General features: G+C 44.9%; 1 protein-coding gene across 1 annotated transcript in view; it reads right to left on the bottom strand.

The window, feature by feature from the left end:
- Positions 1-15,896, bottom strand: part of abl1 (c-abl oncogene 1, non-receptor tyrosine kinase) — a gene marked incomplete at its 5' end in the record, with an annotated part of 90,587 nt that extends 74,691 nt beyond the window's left edge. Inside the window, 12 exons of the mRNA XM_079815308.1 lie at positions 6,328-6,393; positions 6,491-6,510; positions 6,698-6,939; positions 8,205-8,871; positions 9,343-9,469; positions 9,681-9,802; positions 9,911-10,043; positions 10,918-11,170; positions 11,291-11,456; positions 13,443-13,517; positions 14,241-14,289; positions 15,885-15,896. Coding sequence (XP_079671434.1) covers positions 6,328-6,393; positions 6,491-6,510; positions 6,698-6,939; positions 8,205-8,871; positions 9,343-9,469; positions 9,681-9,802; positions 9,911-10,043; positions 10,918-11,170; positions 11,291-11,456; positions 13,443-13,517; positions 14,241-14,289; positions 15,885-15,896 — 1,932 coding nt within the window. The remainder of the gene's footprint in view (positions 1-6,327; positions 6,394-6,490; positions 6,511-6,697; positions 6,940-8,204; positions 8,872-9,342; positions 9,470-9,680; positions 9,803-9,910; positions 10,044-10,917; positions 11,171-11,290; positions 11,457-13,442; positions 13,518-14,240; positions 14,290-15,884) is intronic.
- Positions 15,897-25,034: the final 9,138 nt, after the last annotated feature.

The raw sequence follows: 25,034 nt of genomic DNA, 5'->3' as shown, positions 1-25,034 counted from the left end.
TGGTACAAGAGGATTGCCAAATCATTGTTTTAGGTGTGACTATAGCAAAAGTAACAAATTCAAAAATAATGGACTTGTGACAAGGCCACTGAAATAATCAGGCCTTCATTGTAAGCTTTCATTTATGAGTGAGAGTTTCTTGATGAGTGATTAAGTAAGTAAAAGTAAGAGAAATTCCAAGTGAGTGTCCTAGAGCCAGTAAAAGCTATGAAAAGAGTGAGTGTTAATCTCAGAGAGTAAGATGCAGCCTGCAGAAGTGACATGCATGGTTTTTGTCCACACTGGAACTACCTACTCTAGCCACAGCACAATAAAGTCTGTGGCGAGGTTGGCGAGCGAGAGACATGGGAGGAGCGTGTGAGAGGAGACCCGATAGGAAGGAGAGACGTGCTGTCAGAGAGCCCTTGCTGCTGAGGGGGATAGCGGTGCTGTGGAGGTCGCACAGCGCGGATGAATGAAGACCGCGAGGCTGCCCGAGGTGGTGGTGCTGGAACAAGTGAAGGTCCGGTGGGATGGAGAGCTCGTTGTCGTGCCCCTGGGTTGAAGTGTGGTGGGTGCCATCCTAGAGGGAGTGGAGGAGTTGCCGGCGTTCGCCGTGGGCCAGAGCCTGCTACCGTCCGCCATGTTGGGGAGGAGCAGGGAGCTCAGGACTCGCTGCCGGCTCCCCTAAACACGAGGAGCCACCGCTGGCCACCAGGGGGCGGAGGAGGATCGAGCCGTCCACCAAGCGTCCAGTACCATCGCATGGCACCGTAAGGAAGAGCCTCTGAGGCTGACGACCGAGCGGCAGTGTGTCAGGGAACCAGACCAATTTTTTTTTTCCTTCCTCTCTCCACTCTCTCGTCCTATTGCTGTCTGTGTCTCCGTCTCCTGTTTCTCTCATCTCGTCTGTCCATACACCTAGATGCGGGGACACGGAGATTGCCCCGGGGGGGGACTAGGAGGGACTACTGCAAGGGGCGATAGGGGTATGTGGCGAGGTTGGTGAGCGAGAGACATGGGAGGAGCGACTGCAGTGAAGGGCAAGAGAGGACCAGGCCTGGACTTTATGTTGTGTTTTTTTTACTTTTTATTATTATGTGTACTTACTTTCATTTTGTTCATTTCTCCTTCTTCCTATAACAATGAAGGCCGTTACAAATTCAATTAGCCTTTTCCAAGGACCATATTTACAAAATATAGACTTCTGGGAATCCATACTCTGGTCTCATGAGACCAAGTCAATCATTTTGGATCTAACATCTAACATCTCAAATATTCTGGTGTTGCTGGAGGAGGAGTACAGTGGGAAGTGCCTGGTTCCCACTCCAGGACTCCAGGGTACCCGCCCTCCCCTCCCGTTGGTCTTTCGACGGCGTGAGGTCACGCCTACCGGGAGGGGGGAGTAATGTCACATGTCTGTTCTGTTTTGGTTGTGTTTTTTATTCTGTCACATGTTCCTTTATCTTAAGCTGTGTTCGACATCGGCTGCGGCTGGATGCAACTGATCGGCGAGAGTAGCCGCGGGGAGGAGCTGCAAACGGAGACGTGAAGTCGGACACTTTCTGCTTCCCGTAGTGACGCTCGCGCTGTGTTTGCATCAGGTTTGCATACTTTATCAGCTGAATTGAAATAAATGCAATATTTGGCAATACACAGATGTTTCAGAGACATTATTGTCATGTAATACTTCATGTACTGCTTAATACAGGGTGTGTTTGTACAAGAATAAAGTTCAACATATAAGCCTACACTATCAATGAAGTGGGGTCTATGTTTTTAATCAGTTATATTTTGATAAACATGACAATATAACATCGCGACTACATGAAAGGAGGTTTTACTGTTATAAAAAACAGATTTGTGCGCATTAGTGGAGCTGAAGGTTTTAGAATAAACACGAAACACACGTGATCGCTGTCATGCGGTGAATCTGGCCAATCGTGGAACAGCTGTGTCATCATCAGAGCCCCTGCAGCCTCGAGCAGCTGCTCTGGAGAAACTGCACCGGCTGTATTAGCGGCTGCTCTCGAATCGCTCTCGCGGCACTTTGTTGACATACGTCACTGTCACATGGCGTCGGCGCTGCCTCAAGTCGGACAAAATTTGGTTCCCGCCTCCTTCTTCCCGTACAAACAACTTTTACTACAGTGGTGCCGAAACCCGGGAAGAAGGAGGCGGGAACCGGCGAACATTCAACAAGTTTTAATCAAAATAAAATGGCGGCGACAGCCCCTCACGGTCGACTGCCGCCTACATACAAACAAACACAAAATGAAAATAAAAAGCTGCAGCCCCTCACGGACGACTGCAGCGAACACAAAATAAAACATAACACAAACTACAACACAAACTCCAGGCCTGGTCCTCTCTCGTCCCTCACTGTCGTCACTCCTCCTTTATACTCCCTCACTCCTCCGCAAGGGCCGAGATCGCTGCGGCTCGCAGCTGGCGCTCATCCTCTCTGATGAGCGCCGCCTCGTCCCGCCCTCACGGTCCCTCGGCCTCGCTGCTCGCCACATACCCCCAACGCCCTTCGCAGGCCGGGGGGCACTCCCGAGTCTGCGCTCTACTCCCCCCCCCCTCCCCGGGGGGGCCGATCACGGCGGCCGCGGGACCTGGGGGTAAGAACAGCGAGGTGAGAGAACGGAGCGGGGAGCATGAGGAGCGACAGAGACGAGAGAGTGGAGAGAGGAGAAAAAAAAATAAAAAAAAAATAAAAAAAAAATTTCTGGTCCGGTTCCCAGACACACTGCCGCTCGGTCCTCAGCCAGCCGAGAGGCTCTTCCTCGCGGTGCCATGCGGTGGTACTGGACGGCCGGTGGACGGCTCGACACTCCTCCGCCCCCTGGCGGCCGGCGGTGGCTCCTCCTTCTGAGGGCGGCCGGAAGCGAGTCCCCGTCCCGCGCTCCCTGCTCCTCCCCAACCTGGCGGACGGCAGCGCTCCGGCTCCTCCCCAATATGGCGGACGGCAGCAGGCTTCGGCTCCGGGCAAGCGTTGGGGACTCCTTCGCCCCCTCGCGGACGGCAGCCACCCCACCTCGACCCAGGGGCGCGGCAGCGAGCTCTCCGTCCCACCGATCTTCATCCGCTCCAGCACCACCGCTTCGGGCAGCCGCTCGCGGACTTCTCTCCTCCGCGCTGCCCGAACTCCGCGGCACCGCGATCCCTCTCAGCTGCGAGGGCTCTTCGACAGCGTGTCCCTCCTTCCTCCCGGGTTTCGGCACCACTGTAGTAAAAGTTGTTTGTACGGGAAGAAGGAGGCGGGAACCGGCGAACATTCAACAAGTTTTAATCAAAATAAAATGGCGGCGACAGCCCCTCACGGTCGACTGCCGCCTACATACAAACAAACACAAAATGAAAATAAAAAGCTGCAGCCCCTCACGGACGACTGCAGCGAACAAAAAATAAAACATAACACAAACTACAACACAAACTCCAGGCCTGGTCCTCTCTCGTCCCTCACTGTCGTCACTCCTCCTTTATACTCCCTCACTCCTCCGCAAGGGCCGAGATCGCTGCGGCTCGCAGCTGGCGCTCATCCTCTCTGATGAGCGCCGCCTCGTCCCGCCCTCACGGTCCCTCGGCCTCGCTGCTCGCCACAGTTACCCTCGTTAGTCTAGTTCTGTTCAGCTGTGTCTTGTTAATTATCTAGTTCCTGATCTCTATTTAAGTTCCTCCCTGTTCATTCACTCCTTGTCTGGTCAATGTTATGTTAAGTACCTGTACTTTGTTAAGTTGTGTGTTTTGCCTGCCTTGAGTTTAATGTGAATTCAAATACGTCTGAATCTGCATCTCCTGTGTCCTCTGGCTGTTCCTACTAGTGATGGGCAGACCGAGGCTTCGTGAAGCACTGAAGCAGTTGAAGCAAATGTGTCATATTGTTTCGAAGCTTCGAATCAATCTGACACCCGTCTCTACGGCGCCATCTAGTGGTCATTTCCATGTGTTGATCTGAAATACCTTGACAATTATCCATGTAAAAAAAATGTTTTTAACATCTGTCTGACAACTACATGATCTTGGTTTTGTAACCTGTAGCCTCGTCATTGTAAAGAACTATAAATATTTTGTTTGTTATACAAAATGAACATTAATAAAATAAATAAAGCCACAATGTGTCACATTTGTCACAAAACATTTTTATTCAAAAATATGATTTGCTCTGCTGTTGAAGGAGTTAGCTGACTTCTTTTTTTACATATAATTTCTCCAGCCTTTGAAAAAATCCTCTCACAAGGGACACTTGTTGCTGGCATGCACAAATATTTTTGGATGATGTAAATACATGGATGATGTATTGTTGCAGAAGGCTAGCTGCCTATCACAATACACACATCTCACTTTATTTGGTGCTTCCAAATGGAAATGCTCCCACACCACAGATGTACGGCATCTCTTGCGTGCAGCCTCCATTTTTATATATTCTATTAATATATCTATCTATATATCACCTATGAATCTATATCTATATAATTCTATATATCTAACTTATGCTGTGCTATCTATCTGTCACTATCTAACTTAGCCTATATGAATGTGTCACTATATCTATCCTAGTTATATGTCACTGTCTATACCTATCAGTCAATATATCTAATTTAAATCTAGCCTAAATATAACTAACCAAAGCGCACTATAAATCTCACTGCTATCACAAAATCACTGCTATCAAAATCTCTCTCCTCTCACAAAAACCCACGAGGTGAAGATGGATTTACTTACATTTATGCATTTGGCAGACGCTTTTATCCAAAGCGACTTACATTGCATTCAAGGTACACTTTTTACATTTTGTCAGTTCTTGCTTTCCCTGGGAATCGAACCCACGACCTTGGCGTTGCTAGCGCCACACTCTACTGTTTGAGCTACAGGAAAGCCTACTTCACTTTTAAACTGTGGTGAATTAGGTTTATACAGATGTGTGACTGTGTGGTTTGTTCCCGCCCCCTTTAATCAGCGCAGTTTCGGAAGGCGCCACCTGATGAAACACTTTGAAGCTTCATTTAGCCATAGTCACGTGACATGGGTGTTTCGAATCACAGTTCGGAGCAGTGTTTCGATACATCTGCGCTTCGGGATCTCGGCAAAGCCCCGAAACGTCTGTTTCGCGTCTGCCATCCCTAGTTCCTACACCAACCCGTAACATCATCACCAATTTTTCAGTTATTTGTATTTACTAAATACTGAATTGGGTTCAGAGTCACAATATTACTGTTTTTTAGCATGAGATTTCTGATTGAAACCTTTTTTTTGTGGCAGATAATTTGGCTTGTTTTAAGCAAAAACTCTTAAGCAAAAACAAAAGAAAATTGTACTTATCTAGTAAATTAATCTTGATTTAAGAATTTTTAGATATTTGGACTGGAAACAAGGAAAAATACTAAATAAGAAGAGCATTTTTAGCAGTGTAGTCAAATCTTTTGATCATTTAAAACATAATGTGCCTTTGTTGACTACATTCTAAATAAAGAATGGCTTCAGGGCCAGATGTAAAAGCGCATCAGAGCCCCACCTGACCTCAGACAGGGGATGAAAGGGGAAGGGGGCAGACGTTAGTTAGGTGTACATTTTTTAAACTCTTACAACAAAAATCCAAACTGATCACACTTGTAACACAGCTAGTCATTCTTTCAAAACCTGATCTCATGCTTTCATTTTAGTCATATTTTCATTCTACATGATCATAAGAGTATTGTAATATGTAATGAGAGCATTTGGTGTAATCACTGAAACACAACTGTATGATCTTTCAATTTAGTACTTTTAACACTCAGTTCATTTAATAGAAAACAATGCAAGATACATGTTTCAAATCACCCTTGTTGCTGAATTATCTACAGTAACAGGCTACAGTTGCCACATTAGAAAATACACTTACATTAACTAACTTACATAACGTAAATCCATACAGTTTCTAATGGTATCTATTCAGTGGATCATATCCCAAGTGAGATGGTGGTCCTGTGAGGACAGAGACAGAGGAATCTTATGCAAGTAAAAGTTTATTTAGAATCAACAGCGAGAAAGATAGAGTCTAATTCCAATCTCAGAAAACTCAGAAGTTGATGCACAATCCAGAACGGTCTCAAGAACTTAGATGTTGATGCACAATCCAGAATGTATCTCACGAACTCAAAACAGTGAGGAGTACCGCTCACGCCCAAAACGGATCCAGTCTAAAAAACGAGACACACCGAAGAGCAGGAAAAAACATTAATTGTTCACTGATGTGTACAGTACCGAGTTCCAGGAGTTGTCAGCCCCAGTCTAAAAACAAGACTCGCTGACAGAAGATGAATCCGACTAGTCCGTAAGGAAATAATCCAAGAGGAAGCGTCACACCGTGTACTCACAATAATGCCGGGAGAGAGAGCTGAAGCCGAGGTGTACATAATTCCCCACTGAGTCCTGGAGACAAAACATAGTGGAAAACAAGATCAAAGACCAACAAAAGTCACGCACGGCATGGCAGCGAACACCCGGGAGAAACACAACGAACACGCACATAACACAGCACACCCGGACCTAAAATAGAGAGAAACAAACACACAACAGCTGTGGAAAACAATCAGGGATAACGAGGAGGGAGGAGACAGAGTGCACACATGGAACACAAAAGGTAAACAAACAAAAAGAGCAATCCATCACACCGGAATCCTGACAGTACCCCTCCCCCCACGACCGGCACTGGACGGACCAGGGAGGGACTCACCTTGTCGTCGACGGAGATCCTCGATCAGACCGGGGTCCAGAATGTCCCGAGCCGGTACCCAGCACCTCTCCTCCGGACCGTACCCCTCCCAGTCCACAAGATACTGAAAACCTCTACCCCTGCGGCGAACATCTAGTAATCTCCTGACCGAGTAGGCAGGAGAACCATCCACTAGTTGAGGGGCGGGGGGTTTGGGGGTAGAGACAGGGGAATTAATGGAGGCAAAAATCACTGGTTTAACCCTGGATACATGAAAAACAGGGTGAACCCGACCAAGAGAAAGAGGTAACTTAAGCTTAACTGCCACTGGGCTGACGACCTTAACAATACTGAATGGCCCAAGGAATCTCGGAGCCAGCTTACGAGATGACTCACGAAGAGGCATATCCCTGGAAGAAAGCCAAACCTTTGGTTCGTCTGGAGCTTTGTAATAATAGGATTCTAGCTCTCTTCCAAGTGCGTTTGCACCTTCGGACAAAAGCTAAAGCAGACGGAACCGCTGCATTGGGCTCCTGTGATGGAAATAGGGGAGGTTGAAAACCGGTAGAGGCTTCAAACGGAGACAGATTGGTCGAGGAAACGGGGAGAGAATTATGGGAATACTCGACCCAGGGAAGCTGTTGGCACCAGGAGTTCGGATAGCGAGACGACAGACAGCAGAGTGTACGACCAAGATCCTGATTAGCCCGTTCACATTGACCGTTGGTCTGCCAATGATAACCAGAAGACAAACTGGCGGTGGCGCCGATCTGTCTACAAAACTCCTGCCAGAAACGTGAGATGAACTGAGGATCCCTATCTGAAACCACGTCAGTCGGAAGACCATGTAACCTAAAAACGTGGTTAATCAGAACCTGAGCCATCTCTTTGGCAGAAGGGAGTTTGGGAAGGGGAATGAAATGGACCGCTTTAGAAAAGCGATCCACCACAGTCAATATGACAGTGTTACCATCGGACGCCGGTAAGCCAGTGACAAAATCAAGGGCTATGTGTGACCAGGGGCGGGAAGGCACGGGCAAAGGTTTAAGCAGACCAACGGGTGGTTGATGAGAGGCCTTATTACAAGCACAAACCTGACAGGCTAATACAAACTGTCTGACGTCATGTCCCATAACGGGCCACCAAAAACGTTGACGGACGGCTGCCAACGTTCTCCGAACACCAGGATGGCCGAAAAACTTGGATTCATGACACCACCGGATGACATCAGAATGCAACGCCTCGGGAACCCACAGACGACCCACCGGGCACCCCTCTGGAACTTCCACCCCTCGTCCGGCCTCCTTCACCCGCCGCTCGATGCCCCAGACGACCGCGCCGACCACCCTCCTCTCCAGGAGAATGGTCTCGGGCCGATCGGGTTCCGAACCACCGAACAGACGGGAGAGAGCGTTAGGCTTAACGTTCTTAGAACCCGGCCGGTACGAGAGGGTGAAGTTAAAACGGTCAAAAAAAGAGCGCCCAGCGAGCCTGTCTGGATGTTAATCTCCTGGCCGAACGGATGTACTCTAAGTTCTTGTGATCCGTCCAGACCAGGAAGGGCTCCGAGGCTCCCTCCAACCAGTGACGCCACTCACCCAAAGCCAATCTAACCGCCAGCAGCTCCCGATTACCTATGTCGTAATTACGTTCTGCTGGGTTTAACCGGTGAGAAAAAAAAGCACATGGATGCACTTTCCCGTCAATAGGTGATTGCTGAGACAAAACGGCGCCTACACCGACATCAGAAGCATCTACCTCAACTATAAACTGGTGAGCCGGATCAGGAATAGAAAGTACAGGTGCAGAGATGAACCGGGACCTTAATTCATCAAAGGCTTTCTGAGCTTCATTATTCCAACGGAAACCTACTTTAGTGGAGGTAAGAGCAGTAAGGGGTTTAGCTATTTGACCAAAATTTCTGATAAAACGCCGGTAAAAATTGGCGAATCCCAGAAAACACTGTAACTCCTTACGTGTGTCGGGTACTGGCCAATCAGCGACCGCTTTAATCTTAGCAGAATCGGGGCGAATTTTCCCAGCGGTGATAACAAAACCCAAGAACGTAACCGACTGCTTGTGGAAATCGCACTTCTCCGCCTTGACAAATAACTGATTCTCTAATAGCCGTTGTAAGACTAGGCGAACATGCTGGGTGTGTATCTGCATAGAAGGGGAGAAGATGAGAATGTCATCTAGATACACAAAGACAAATTTGTTAATCATGTCTCCCAACACTTCATTAACCATAGTCTGGAAGACAGCAGGTGCGTTCGCAAGTCCGAACGGTAGAACTGAGTATTCCCAGTGGCCCGAGGGTGTATTAAATGCTGTCTTCCACTCATCGCCCTCTCTTATGCGAACCAAGTGATAAGCGTTGCGCAGATCTAACTTGGTGAAGACACAAGCTCCCTGTAATAATTCGAACGCGGTCGACATTAATGGTAAGGGGTATTTATTCTTAACAGTAATGTCATTTAAACCTCTATAATCAATACACGGACGAAGGGAGCCGTCTTTTTTCTTAACAAAGAAAAAACCTGCCCCGGCAGGGGAGGGGGAGCGGCGAATGAGACCGGCAGCAAGGGCTTCATTAATGTATTTGTCCATGGCCTCTCTTTCTGGACCCGAAAGGGAAAAAACGCGACCCTTCGGCGGAAAAGTACCTGGGAGGAGATCGATAGCAGTATCATACGACCGGTGAGGAGGCAGGGACGTAGCTCGAGCCTCACTGAACACCCGATCCAGATCAGAATACTCCGCCAGGACCCCCGCAAGATCGACCGCAGGAATCTGTAAAACAGGACAAACGGAATCAGAAGGAGCAGGACCAAGACCATTTACATGACAAGACGGTGACCAAAACAAGACAAGACTATTCTGCCAATCAACGTGAGGATTGTGTTTAATCAACCAGTCATGCCCTAAAATGATGGGTGACTGGGAAGAATGTAACAATTTTTTTGAAATCCTCACGATGATTGCCAGAAACAAAAAGACTTACAGAGGGGGTGCAATGAGTGATCTCTGCCATGTGTTGCCCTTTTAAAGTTAAAGCAGACAGACAGTCAGTTAGAGTTACCGCAGGAATACCCCATGACTCAGCAAGAGAAGCGTCCATAAAACCTGAGAGTGGAACACAGAGTTATTATAGCTGATGGAAACCGTCAACATGGTACGAGACCCGGAAGAAAAGTCGAGATGAGAAACGCCCACCGATACTCCCGGGATTACCAGCGGGCGGAACCTTTTGCTGGGCAGTTGAGAACCTTATGCCCCGGCTTCCCACAGTACAGACAGACACCATTGACAAAACGATGTTGTTTCTCCTCTGCGGTAAGCCGGAGGCGACCCAGTTGCATTGGCTCTACCGAAGAGGAAGATGGAGAAGTATCATGGCTCACACGCAGTGAAGGATCAGAGAAAAGGTGGTGAAACGAACGGCGAACCCTCCGCTGTCTGAGCCTCGACTAAGAGAGCCAAATCGATAACTCCTTCTAGAGATGTGGGAAGATCATGTGATGCGATCTCATCTTGAATGCTTTCATTGAGACCTCTTAAAAACTGCGCTTTCTGTGCTGTATCGTTCCACCCGCTGGATACAACGAGGGTCCTGAACTTAATCGCATAATCAGTAACAGTAGACTTATCCTGAGTGATAAGGATCAATGCGGCAGCCGCTAGGTCGCCTTGTTGCCTCTGGCTTGGCGTGCTCAGTTGGGGACACTATTTTTCAACTAAACATCGAAATACATCTAAATAATAAACTAAATTAACCATTTAAACTAAATTACTGATCAAATTATTGATCTAAAGCCCACACTGTCACTGTATGATACTTGAAATTTTTCCAGAATGGCTATACAGCTGAATAAAATTATGCTGCATTATTTTCCTGTTTAACACTGTAAAGCTGCTTTGAAACAATCTACATTGTTAAAAGCGCTATATAAATAAAGTTGACTTGACTTGACTTGACTTGACTTGACTTGAACACTGCGATCAAAAAGCTGGGTCATCTTGGAGCGCAAGGTCTCAAACGTAACACAGCAAGGGTCCTTGGCTCCCCAGACCGCCATTCCCCAGTCTCGCGCTCTGCCTGTTAAAAGTGTAAGGACATAGGCAACCTTTGATATCTCAGACGTGAACCTCCGAGGCTGGAGCGCAAAAACTAGGGAGCATTGGTCAAGAAAAGCTTTGCAAGACTTAATATTCCCATCGTAAGTGGGTGGGTTAATCACTTGGGGTTCTGGCCCGGAGCTACTCGGAATCTCAGCAGGTGGTATATGGACTTCTCTTTCTCCGACTGCCTGTGCCACCTGTTCTAACCTATTGTGGATGTCGGTGAGACGGCCCAAAAGTAACTGAAAGTCATGTGAAGCGGAGTTGAATAGAGAAGAATGCTGGTCTAATCTCGCCCCCTGCTGGACCAAGGCCGCTTGGAAAGAGTCTCCGCTCGCCTGACTTGCAGACTCCATTCTTGGCGTGTTCGTCCTGTGAGGACAGAGACAGAGGAATCTTATGCAAGTAAAAGTTTATTTAAAATCAACAGCGAGAAAGATAGAATCTAATTCCAATCTCAGAAAACTCAGAAGTTGAGGCACAATCCAGAACGGTCTCAGGAACTCAGATGTTGATGCATACTCCAGAATGGGTCTCAGGAACTCAGGTGTTGATGCACAATCCAGAATGGGTCTCAGGAACTCAGGTGTTGATGCACAATCCAGAATGGGTCTCAGGAACTCAGGTGTTGATGCACAATCCAGAACGGTCTCAGGAACTCAGATGTTGATGCATAATCCAGAATGGATTTCAGGAACTCAGATGTTGATGCACAATCCAGAACGGTCTCAGGAACTCAGATGTTGATGCATAATCCAGAATGGATTTCAGGAACTCAGATGTTGATGCACAATCCAGAATGTATCTCACGAACTCAGAACAGTGAGGAGTACCGCTCACGCCCAAAACGGATCTAGTCTAAAAAACGAGACACACCGAAGAGCAGGAAAAAACATTAATTGTTCACTGATGTGTACAGTACCGAGTTCCAGGAGTTGTCAGCCCCAGTCTAAAAACAAGACTCGCTGACAGAAGATGAATCCGATTAGTCCGTAAGGAAATAATCCACAAGGAAGCGTCACACCGTGTACTCACAATAATGCCGGGAGAGAGAGCTGAAGCCGAGGTGTACATAATTCCCCACTGAGTCCTGGAGACAAAACATAGTGTAAAACAAGAAAACACGATCAAAGACCAACAAAAGTCACGCACGGCATGGCAGCGAACACCCAGGAGAAACACAACGAACGCGCACAGAACACAGCACACCCGGACCTAAAATGGAGAGAAACAAACACACAACAGCTGTGGAAAACAATCAGGGATAACGAGGAGGGAGGAGACAGAGTGCACACATGGAACACAAAAGGTAAACAAACAAAAAGAGCAATCCATCACACCGGAATCCTGACAGGTCCAGTGGGTTAAACCATGGAACTGATATGCAGAAGGTTGCTGGTTCAATCCCAGCGGTCACCACCAGTGTGTCCTTGAGCAAGGCACTTTACTCCATGTTGCTCCAGGGGGATTGTCCCTGTAATAAGGGCACTGTAAGTCGCTTTGGATAAAAGCGTCTGCCAAATGCATAAATGTAAATGTAAATGTAAATATTTAAATTGTGCTTTTTTGGACATATTTATTATATTTAAATTATACTATACTAAATGCATATTAAATGTATTATTTTGAACTTTAAGTATATTAAGTGCATTTTAAGATATGCTTAAGATCAATTTTAAGCTATTTGCAATATATTTTAATATATTAAACTGTGCTAAAATGGAACAACTTTAAGTACATTTAGTGCAATTTAAATGTATTTCTTTAAAATGAATTTAAAATATATTTTTAATTCATTTTAATGCACTTCAAGAACATTTTAATAGCATTTTTAGTACATTAGAAATGCATTAGTATTACACTACTAGTATATTATAAAGCTGTTTTTTTCAGTATTCAAAATGGTATAAAAAGATTTAAATTATTAAATATAAATGTTAAGACACGAACACACTTTGAAATCTAGAACACTTTAATGAACTATATCATTATATACATTACAAAATAAATTCCTTGAGTACATTAAAAAAGTACAGCAGCATACATAATCTCTTGACAAATACAATATAATAAATGAAAGATCAGTGAAATGCTATGGCAGAGCTATTTTCATCCACTTGTAGAACATTTAAGTTATACCTATATTACTGAAAAGCACACTATGAATATGACATTGAATAAAAGTCTGAAACAAAGCCCAGGTGAAAGACATGCTATTAAATGTATTAGAAATACAATTGAAATTCAAGGAGTGTGTTTATGTTATATTTGAATTGTACTAAAAACATACAAGTACATTTTTAATACATGTAATAGTGTCTTTTGCACCTGGGACTTTTTTTTAAATTTAACAAACAAGCCCGCAAAAGGCTGAACCAAACAAAGAAACAGAAGAGTTTAAATGACACATCATCTTCAAGTGGACACTCACTTCAGAGTACAACTGGCATTTTCAGCAACTAAGGGCTTGCGATTCAGACACCGTAATGTTTGAAGACTTCTTTATCACAGGATCTGTGAAAGTGAAAAAAATATTTATATAAAATGAATCAATGATTAACAGTTTTGCATCCATGTTTGAATATAATATTTAATATATAATTTACATAGATATGCATTACAATTTCGTGACTTCTCAGTTTACCTTTCAAATCTTTGACTATATCTTCATCAAGCTTGTCCATTTGTATCCTCTTGTCTGTCGTCACTATACAGCACTCTATGAGTTACAATGAACATAAGATTAGAAGAAGAGAAATACCTGAACCTGGTATATAACCTGAAATACACAGGTTGCATTATTGCTTCAAATAACAATATCAGTGAGTGATGAATCTCTACTCACTGATATTGTTATTTGAAGTAATAATGCAACCTGTGTATTTCAGGTTATATAACATGTTTGGATATTTCAACATATATAAATGCAGTCCAAATACCATTTACATCACTTTGTAGGCCAAAACACGGAAGCGAGTTAGCATTTGGCACTTCCAGTTCTCTCGTACCGAAGTCAATGTGTTTTTTGAATGCGATTTTGTTTAAATGGCTGAAATAAGGTCTGTGGTGAACACAAGCTCAAAACACTTTCACGTTTTATTCTACGACATAAAACACATCAGTATTACCCCTGCGCCACTTTATTGTGGTTTATTTTAACCTATATTTCCCATGAATGTGTCTATTGTGGTCATGATAACATGCACTCTTCACCTCTGTTGCAGATATTTAAAGAAATTAGAAGTAGTGCAAAATGTCATGCCAGGACGACTATGACAAGTGACCTGCGGCTTTACCAAAAAACAAAAACAATTAAATAACAGATTTTTACATGAATGACTCAAAGGAAGCACAGAAATTAGCCATTTGTAGCCGGTTGTGATAATATTTTCCTATCAATTCAAAATCTGTACAACAGAGGTGATTCAAGATTAAATCATACTTCTCTCTTCTTTGCTTGTCTCTGCACTCTGTCTTCTATAGCAGCTGATCTGAAGGGAAGAACAAATTAAATTATATTTCACAAAAAACAGGCAGACAAATGATGATGAATGATTTATTTTCTTTTTAAGAATGACGTGAGTAAAATGAATGTACCTGGTGGGTAATATAACCAAAACCCTTCACAGCCTCAGCAGTTTCAGATGTACACTCTCTTATAAGAATTCCTTTTTACAATTTAATCTTTGTACGTATCTGTAATTAAAAATATATTTTAGAAAATAAACAAAAAGGCAGGTTGTCAATCTTGAACAAATATAAACACCAATCAACGTTGCCATAGTTGGCTGGTCATATAACATGGTTATTTCAAACTTGGTAACACTTTACAATAAGGTTCATTAGTTAACATTATTAGTTAACATGAACTAATAATGAACTGCACTTATAAAGCATTTATTTATCTTTGTTAATGTTTATTTCAACATTTACTAATGCATTATTAAAATCTTGTTAACATTAGTTAATGCACTATGAACTATCATTAACAAAACATGAACAGCTGGATTTTTATGAACTAACGTTAACAGAGATTAACTAATGCTGAACAGAGGTGTTGTTCATGGTTAGTTCATGTTAACTAATGCATGAACTAATGTTAGCTAATACAACCGTATTGTAAAGTGTTACCTCAAACTTTTCAAAGATCATTTACCTCATTACCATGAAGCCAAATGTATCAGGATATCAGAAATAAATACACAACTACATTTTGCAAATAAAAATAATGTTAATGTAATGTTGTACATGTTAAAATTACTAATTATGTTTTCTGCCGATGCATTTGACAATGTTTTATAGTTGTTTTAAGACAGATAAATGTCACCAGGTCCATTTTAAACAGATTCATCAAAGTCTTTAGAAAGGGACTTTATATATGACTATAGTGCTGAAGTTTCTAAATTTCTAATATTAGCTGGTGTCAGTGTTACAGGTATTCCACTGTTAGCTAGCAAATGTATAGCAGCCCTATCCACCAAGGAAAAAACTAAACAGTGCGCTATTTATTTATGCAAACAGCTTTTAAAACTTACCAGAAACTTCTGTGGGCAGTATCTTCAGCTCTTTGCGTTTGCTTCAATTAAATGTAGCTTTGGCTCTGATTGGTCAAATTGAATGTACATTAACTGAAAACGAAAAAGTGTCAAATAAGTTACATTTTGTGTCAAAAATACAACTGGCATAGAAAATAACGTTTATTAAATACAAATCTTACCTGGAGTCACAAAATAATGAGAGATTTATAACCCTCCGATGAAAGACAAGTCGCCAAAACGGATCACGTTTCAAAATGCTCATCGCAAAAAATAACAACAAAAAAACATCGCCCAAGTAATCCATGTGAATCACATGTTTTCCTCAAAGTCCTCTGAAGAGACACGATCGCTCTATATGATTTACAGTTTAAATTTTGATTTATAATCTCATCAAGCTGTCATGATCCTGGCTCTTTCCTTTTTCTCCTTTCTCTTTTCTCCCTCTTCTGGTCACACTCATTATTACATTCTGTTACGCACACACATTTGCATTAATTTACTCAATCGTTTTCAGCTGTCTCTCATCACCTCATTCCTTACGTACTCACATTCTTGTTCATTATCTCTATCGTTCTCATCTGTTGCCCACTTTCTCTGATTGGTTTCTCTATTTCTTGTCCTTCCTTTCTCTTGTTCTTCGTCAGATTATTGCCTAGATGTTACGTGCCTGTTCGTTTGATCACTGCCCTGTCTAAGTCCTGTCTGATGCGTGTAGATTCCTGACTGATTTATTATCACCTCGTATCTGCTCTATTCAAAGTCTCCAGCTACGTGAGTGGTCTACGATTTGGCGTTCCTTGCTCTCTTCGGACCCAGCCTATCTCTCTACCTCCGGGGATTTCCCATTGCCGTTCCTGACCGGACAGTTCTGTTCCCTTACGTTTTGCTGAAGCTAAACGCCAGAGACTTTCTGTTGAATTTATATGCCTTGTGGCCTCCTGAGTTATTTTGCCCTGAACTGAATTAAAACTTTGTTTAAATCACCTTCTGCTTTTGGGTCCTCATCTCCTGTACGTGACAGAATAATCTGACCAGAAGGAATGGACCCAGCGAAGGAGAGTCCTCTTCAGTCCGCACTCAAACTTCAGGGAGCTCTACTGGGCCGTCATGAGGAGGAGCTGGCTGCAGCTCGTGAGGCCATGGATTCCTTTGCCGCTCGCATGACCGAGATGGCGCAGCAGCTTCATCTCCTCCGTGTTGAGTCTTTATCTTCCAGTGGTCAGGGTGTTCCAGAGCCCAGAGTCAACAACCCGCCGTGTTATTCCGGTGAGCCAAAGGAATGCCGATCGTTTTTGACCCAATGTGAGGTGGTCTTTTCTCTGCAGCCTTCCACGTACGCGTCCGAGGGCTCTCGCATCGCCTTTGTCATCTCACTGCTGACTGGCCGCGCCCGGGAGTGGGGAACAGCGGTATGGAATTCTGAGGCCAACTGCCTTAGTCGTTATATCAGCTTCAAGGATGAGATGCTGCGGGTCTTTGACCGCTCCGCGTTCGGAGCAGAGGCTTCCCGGCTCCTGTCTACGCTTCGCCAGGGGAGAGGATCAGCAGCCGATTTCTCAATTGAGTTCCGTACCTTATCCGCCTCCTGTGACTGGAACGAGTCAGCCCTGGTAGCTCGTTTTCTCGAGGGGCTTAATGGCGAGATTAGGGACGAGATCCTTGCTCGTGAGCCACCGACTCGACTGGATCTTCTTATTGACTCAGCCATTCGCATTGAGAAGCGTTTTGAGATTCGTCGCCGCAGTCGCACTCTGGATGGATCGCTTTTTTCCTCTCCGGTGCTCTCATCTCCACCATATCCTTCGGCGGATAACTCCGAGCCAATGCACCTGGGTGGCCTGCGAATCTCCGCTGCTGAGCGCCAGCGCCGCATCTTGGGACGCCTATGTATGTACTGTGGGTCTGCATCTCATCGAGTCGCCGCCTGCCCGGTAAAAGCCAGAGCTCACCCGTAGAGAGAGGGTTACTGGTGAGCGCTTCAACTTTAGACCCTCCGCCACGCACACGCACTACCTTCTCCGCTCTCATCCGCTGGTTGGGAGATTCCGTTTCCTGCCCGGTATTGATCGATTCGGGAGCCGAGGGAAGTTTTGTTGATGAGACTTGGGCTCGTGAACAGGGGATTCCCCTCATTGAACTTAAAGACTCCACCCCTGTACACACTCTCGACGGTAGTATCCTCTCTAGAGTGCGCTTTGCCACAGTTCCGGTGAGTCTCACCATATCTGGAAATCATCAAGAGACAATTTCTTTTCTTGTTTTTCATTCCCCTTATTACCCTGTTGTTTTAGGACATCCCTGGTTAGTAATGCATAACCCTCAGATAGACTGGTCCAGAGACTCCATTCTTTCATGGAATTTGTCTTGTCATGTTAACTGTTTGACGTCTGCTGTTTCCCCTGTCTCTTCTATTTCTGTTTTCCAGGAGGAGCCGGGTGATTTGTCTGGGGTTCCGGAGGAGTACCATGATCTTCGGGCGGTTTTCAGTCGTTCCAGGGCCACTTCTCTTCCTCCGCATCGACCTTATGACTGTAGTATCGACCTTCTTCTGGGTACCACTCCTCCTCGTGGGAGACTTTATTCTCTGTCCGCTCCCGAGCGCGAAGCACTTGAGAAATATTTATCGGACTCGCTTAACGCCGGTACCATTGCACCTTCCTCCTCCCCTGCCGGTGCGGGTTTTTTCTTTGTTAAAAAGAAGGATGGTTCATTGCGCCCCTGCATTGACTATCGAGGGTTGAATAACATCACGGTCAAGAATCGCTATCCCTTGCCGCTGATGTCATCTGCTTTCGAGATCCTGCAGGGGGCCAAGATTTTTTCTAAGCTAGATCTCCGCAATGCTTACCACCTTGTACGCATAAGGGAGGGGGACGAATGGAAGACTGCGTTTAATACTCCTTTAGGGCATTTCGAATATCGCGTCCTTCCGTTCGGGTTGGTTAACGCCCCTGCCGTGTTCCAAGCGTTAATTAACGACGTTCTTAGAGACATGCTTAACATTTTTGTTTTCGTTTATCTTGACGATATTTTGATTTTCTCTCCCTCTCTTCAAGTACATACTCAGCATGTTCATCAAGTTCTTCAACGTCTCCTTGAGAATCGATTGTTTGTTAAAGCAGAGAAGTGTACTTTCCACGCTCAGTCTATTTCTTTTCTCGGTTCTGTGATTTCCTCAGAGGGGGTTAGCATGGACCCTTCCAAGGTTCGTGCTGTCACCGATTGGCCGGTACCCGACTCGCGTGTCGCTCTTCAACGTTTTTTGGGTTTTGCAAATTTTTACCGTCGGTTTATCCGTAATTTTAGTCAGATCGCCGCTCCTCTCTCGGCGCTCACATCCGTCAAGGTCCGTTTCTCCTGGACTGATGAGGCTCAGGTTGCTTTCGATCGCCTCAAATCCCTTTTTACGACTGTGCCTATTTTAAGAACTCCAGACGTCTCCAGACAATTCATAGTTGAGGTTAATGCGTCAGAGGTGGGCGTGGGAGCCGTCCTTTCCCAGCGCTCATCCTCTAACGAGAAGGTTCACCCTTGCGCTTACTTTTCACATCGCCTCTCTCCCGCCGAACGCAATTATGATGTTGGTAATCGCGAATTATTGGCAATCCGTCTAGCTCTCGGAGAGTGGCGTCACTGGCTTGAGGGTGCTTCGGTTCCGTTCATTGTCTGGACTGATCATAGAAATTTAGAGTACATTCATTCTGCTAAGAGACTCAATGCCCGTCAGGCTCGGTGGGCACTTTTTTTTACACGTTTTGACTTTTCCATCTCCTACCGTCCTGGCTCTAAGAACCTTAAACCAGATGCTCTCTCGCGACAGTTCGCTTCTCCAGAGGTTGTTCCCACTGAGGTTGTGTCTGGGGAATAGAACGTTTGGTCAAGCGATCTTTGGCTCATGCCATTACTCCTCGTCTCTGCCCTAGAGGTCTTCTGTTCGTTCCTCCCTCTACTCGTCTCGCAGTTCTTCAATGGGGTCACTCTTCCAAGTTATTCGCTCATCCTGGTGTTAGGGGTACCGTCGCTGCCATCCGCCAGAGGTTCTGGTGGCCCTCTCGAGAGCGCGACATACGGCGTTACGTCGCTTCGTGTACTGTCTGCGCTCAGACTAAGTCTGGTAATGCGCCCCCGGCGGGTTTGCTTCGTCCTCTCCCGTTACCGTCTCGTCCGTGGTCGCACATCGCCATGGATTTTATCACGGGTCTTCCTGCCTCTGAGGGGAACACAGTGATACTCACCGTCGTGGACCGTTTTTCTAAGGCTGCTCGCTTTGTCCCCTTGCCTAAACTCCCGTCCGCCAGAGAGACCGCCCAGATAGTCGTCGACAAGATTTTTAAGATACATGGTCTCCCCTCCGACATCGTGTCCGATAGAGGTCCCCAATTCTCTTCTTTGTTTTGGAAGGAGTTTTGTCGTCTTATTGGGGCTTCGGCTAGTCTCTCCTCCGGTTTTCATCCTCAAACCAATGGCCAGGCCGAACGAGCCAATCAGATAATCGGGCGCATCCTTCGTAGTCTAGCTTTTCGCAATCCGGCTTCCTGGTCAGAACAGCTTCCCTGGGCAGAGTACGCTCATAATTCCGCTCCGTCCTCTGCGACGGGTCTATCGCCTTTTCAGTGTTGTCTTGGTTACCAACCTCCGCTTTTTTCCTCACAAGAGACTGACGCTAGGATGCCGTCCGTCGAGGTCTTTATTCGACGTGCTAAGCGTACTTGGAGAGTCTCGTTCTCGTACACGGCGGGCCGCTAATAGGCGTCGAGTTAAGAGTCCTCGGTATTCTGTTGGGCAGAGGGTTTGGTTGTCCACTCTTAATCTACCTCTTCAATCCGCTTCGCGTAAGCTGGCTCCTAAATTTATTGGACCATTTCGGGTCCTAAAGATCCTCAGTCCTGTCTCAGTCAGACTCAAATTATCTGCCAATCTCCGACGCATTCACCCTGTCTTTCACGTGTCATGTATAAAGCCCGTTACTCGTATTCTGCCTCGTTCGCTTTCTTCTCCGGTTCGTGTTGAGGGCGCTCCCACCTATAGGGTTCGTAAACTTCTCGATGTTCGCCCTCGGGGTCGTGGTCATCAATTCCTGGTCGATTGGGAGGGTTATGGTCCGGAGGAGAGGAGTTGGATTCCGTCCCGGGACGTCCTGGACCGCTCGCTGATCGAGGACTTCTACCGCTCCCGCCAGTCCTCCTCTGTTGCGCCAGGAGGCGCTTCTTGAGGAGAGTGTACTGTCATGATCCTGGCTCTTTCCTTTATCTCCTTTCTCTTTTCTCCCTCTTCTGGTCACACTCATTATTACATTCTGTTACGCACACACATTTGCATTAATTTACTCAATCGTTTTCAGCTGTCTCTCATCACCTCATTCCTTACGTACTCACATTCTTGTTCATTATCTCTATCGTTCTCATCTGTTGCCCACTTTCTCTGATTGGTTTCTCTATTTCTTGTCCTTCCTTTCTCTTGTTCTTCGTCAGATTATTGCCTAGATGTTACGTGCCTGTTCGTTTGATCACTGCCCTGTCTAAGTCCTGTCTGATGCGTGTAGATTCCTGACTGATTTATTATCACCTCGTATCTGCTCTATTCAAAGTCTCCAGCTACGTGAGTGGTCTACGGTTTGGCGTTCCTTGCTCTCTTCGGACCCACCCTATCTCTCTACCTCCGGGGATTTCCCATTGCCGTTCCTGACCGGACAGTTCTGTTCCCTTACGTTTTGCTGAAGCTAAACGCCAGAGACTTTCTGTTGAATTTATATGCCTTGTGGCCTCCTGAGTTATTTTGCCCTGAACTGAATTAAAACTTTGTTTAAATCACCTTCTGCTTTTGGGTCCTCATCTCCTGTACGTGACACAAGCAACATATACACGCACAGCATCAGATAAACGGAATCTGAGGTATGAGTCAGAGGCTGAGCTCATTATTATCATGAGAACCAATCAGAGCCGCTCAATGGCTCTGGAACCAATCAGGAGTTTAATCATGTGTGGTTTGAATTTAAACACAAGTAAAAACAGGGATTTTTTTATTAAAGATTTATGATTTATGATCACGGTTCTCTATATAGATCAGTGTTTATGATGCATTTCAAATAATATGATGTTGAAATCCAATTTCAGTAGTAGCCTATTACAAACGGATCATGTAATGAACAACATGTTTAGATTAGATTAGATTCAACTTTATTGTCATTACACAAGTACAAGTACAAGGCAACGAAATGCAGTTTAGGTCTAACCAGAAGTGCAATAGCAGCAAGTGCAGGATATACAATGGTTGCATAAGTGCAGGACGTGGAAATACACTGAATATATATAAATATATATAAATAGAGAGATGGTTATTACTATAAACAGAACTTAATTTACAGGTGAGTATGTACAGTGAATTAATATACAGATGGCTATTACTATAAACAGAATTTACAGGTGAATATGTACTATGAATATAATATACAGATGGCTAGTACTTTAAACAGAATTTTTACAGTTAGAGGTATACAATAATATGTTCGGCAAGATGAGGAATATAGCAGTGGATTAAGGTAGTGCAATAAATTATGGACAGAGCTATCCGAAAAAAAGTGTAAAAGTGCAGTGGAAAGTGGTTGCATATTACAGTTAGAAGTACGGTGCAAAATGCAAATGTAAACATTGGTACTATAAATACAGTCGGCAGTGCAAATGAGCATAATCCAGTTAAGATATGGTAGTGCAGAATGCATAAGTAAACAGTTGTTACTGTAATAAAGAGTCGGTAGTGCAAATAACAAAGTGAAGGCAGATGTGAGGTAGGAGAGTTAGCAGTTTATGAGGGAAGTGGATCAAAGGGGGTTTGAGTTCAGTAAAGAGACAGCTCTGGGGAAAAAACTGTTCTTTAGTCTGCTGGTCCTGGTCCGGTGGATCCTGAAACGCCTACCGGAGGGCAGGAGAGAAAACAGTCTGTGGGCTGGGTGAGAGGAGTCCTTGAGGATGCTGCGAGCTCGATGCAGGCAGCGTTTCCTCTGGATGTGCTCGATGAGAGGCAGTGGAGTCCCTGTGATGCGCTGGGCAGTTTTCACCACCCGCTGCAGTGCCTTGCGCTCCGCAACAGAGCAGCTCCCATACCACACTGCCACACAGTTGGTCAGGATGCTTTCTATTGCGCAGCGGTAGAAGTTCACCAGGATAGCCGAGGAGAGCTGATTCTTCCTCAGTGTCCTCAGGAAGAAGAGGCGCTGGTGAGCCTTCTTGACCAGGCTGGAGGTGTTGGTCGTCCACGACATGTCCGCCGAGATGTGGATCCCCAGGAACTTGAAACTGGAGACACGCTCAACAGCCATTCCATTGATGTGGATGGTGTCGTGTGTGCCTCTTGACTCCTTCCTGAAGTCCACGATGAGCTCCTTTGTTTTGGTGGTGTTGAGGAGCAGGTTATTATCAGCGCACCATGTGGCCAGGTGCTGGATCTCCTCCCTATAGGCAGTCTCATCGTTGTTGCTGATGAGCCCAATCACCGTAGTGTCGTCCGCAAACTTGACGATGGAATTAGATCCATACACAGGCTTGCAGTCGGCGGTGAAGAGGGAGTAGAGAAACGGACTTAGCACACAGCCCTGTGGTACGCCAGTGTTGAGTGTGATGGATGTGGAGCAGGTGGATCCTGATCGAACATTCTGGGGTCTGTCAGTTAGGAAGTCCAAAATCCAGTTACACATTGAAGTGTTGATGCCCAGGTCTCCAAGTTTGGCTATTAACTTGGTTGGGATGACAGTGTTGAATGCTGAGCTGAAGTCAACAAACAGCATGCGTGCATAAGTGTTTTTATTGTCCAGGTGAGTGAGCACAGAGTGCAGTGCCATGGAAACTGCATCCTCTGTGCTCCTATTGCTGCGGTAGGCAAACTGGTGTGAGTCCAATGTGGATGGTAGAGAGTCTTTTAGGTGTTCTAGGACCAGCCGCTCAAAGCACTTCATAACGATGGGTGTGAGTGCTACAGGGCGGTAGTCATTAGGGCACCTCGGGCTAGAGTGTTTCGCCACTGGCACAATGGAAGTGCGTTTGAAGCATGTCGGTACAGCTGCTTGGGCAAGAGACAGGTTGAAAATGTCCGTAAAAACCCCAGCGAGCTGCTGCGCACATGCCCTGAGCACACGTCCAGGGATGTTGTCTGGTCCAGCAGCCTTGTGCGCGCTGATCCGGCTCAGTGACTTGCAGACATCTGTGGTGGAGAGTGTGATTGGTGGGTCAGCTGAGGGTTTGAGCTTGGTGGCAGTTTCTCTGTTGTCTCTTTCAAAACGAGCATAAAAGTAATTTAGCTCGTTCAGGAAGTTGACATCAGTGGCTGCGGGGGTGGAGTGGGGGGGTTTGTAATCACTGATGGCCTGAATGCCCTGCCACATGCGTCGAGGGTCAGAGTTGGAAAAGTGACCCTCTATCTTTAGCTTGTAGCAGTGCTTGGCCTTTTTGATGCCCCTCTTCAGGTTAGCTCTGGATGTACTGTAGGCTTGTGCATCTCCTGATCTGAAGGCAGTATTGCGTGACTTCAGCAGGAGTCGAACTTCCCTGTTCATCCAAGGCTTCTGATTTGGGTATGTGGTGATCTGTTTCTGGGTTGTAACACTGTCAATGGTGGTATTGATATGATCCAATACAGAAGAAGTGTATGAGTCAATGTCCGTGTGAGCGCCACTGTGAATCTGATATGAATAAGTATGCATATTGAAATGCTTAATAATAGTTTGTTAATATTTATAATACATTATAATTTGGTACATTTTAAATGTTAAATGTTTTTTTAAATTCTTTTGAAAATATTAAAAATATAAATGCATAAATATATTATATATATTTTGCATTATATATGTATTATATATTGCATATATAAATACACTAAAGATATGTTTCTTAAAAGTATAATTAAGCATATATTTATAACCAAAGTATTTATAGTATACTTTTTAGAAATATATTAAAAGTACACTTGTGTTTAGCATATTTCTTAAAAGTATAATTAAGCATATATTTATTACCAAAGTACTTCTAGTATACTTTTTAGAAATATATTAAAATAATTAAAATCAATATATTTTTAATGCACTTCAAATAAGCATGTTGGGAATACAAATGTATTATAAGCATGCTACTTGAATGTCAAGTATATTTTTAATATATTTAATAGTACGACTTTTTCACCTGGGATGACTGAATCTACAGTCCTTTTATACAGTTCCCTTTCAGTCGGTCACGTTTGACGTACGTCAGAAGTGAACCGATGAATTGGGATATCGCATGAGAGTCCTATCGCTTTCGAGTGTGTACTAAACGAGCCAATGAACATTTGGTGTGCAAGATTTAAATGTCGCTCTCCGCCCCGCAGCGCAGGGATAAATACGGAAGTGCATGCAAGCGCACCTTAGCACTAAAATCACAACTGATCATCAAAAGTGCATTTTTTTCAAACATTTCAGCATAATTTCAGTTGTGTTAGAACAATACACAAAATCACAAAGTATCCTTTTCACTACACAAAATAAGTGTTTCATCTATATAAATGTTTCATTCACAGCAACTGCCTTTCATCTAGCTTATTCAACTTGTTTCAATTAACATCTTTAATAATTTCTACTCCGTACCTCACACAAAATGATTGTGTACTGCCAGAAAGCATTTCAAGGTCAAAGGGGCCTTTGAGGGGCCTTTGACCCCCCCCCCCCCCACACACAC

Source organism: Gobio gobio (assembly GCF_949357685.1).
Source record: "Gobio gobio genome assembly, chromosome: 4".
In the NCBI taxonomy this organism is placed as follows: Eukaryota; Metazoa; Chordata; class Actinopteri; order Cypriniformes; family Gobionidae; genus Gobio; species Gobio gobio.
Note: the sequence above shows the minus strand (reverse complement) of the source record. Positions and strands in the feature narration are given on the sequence as shown.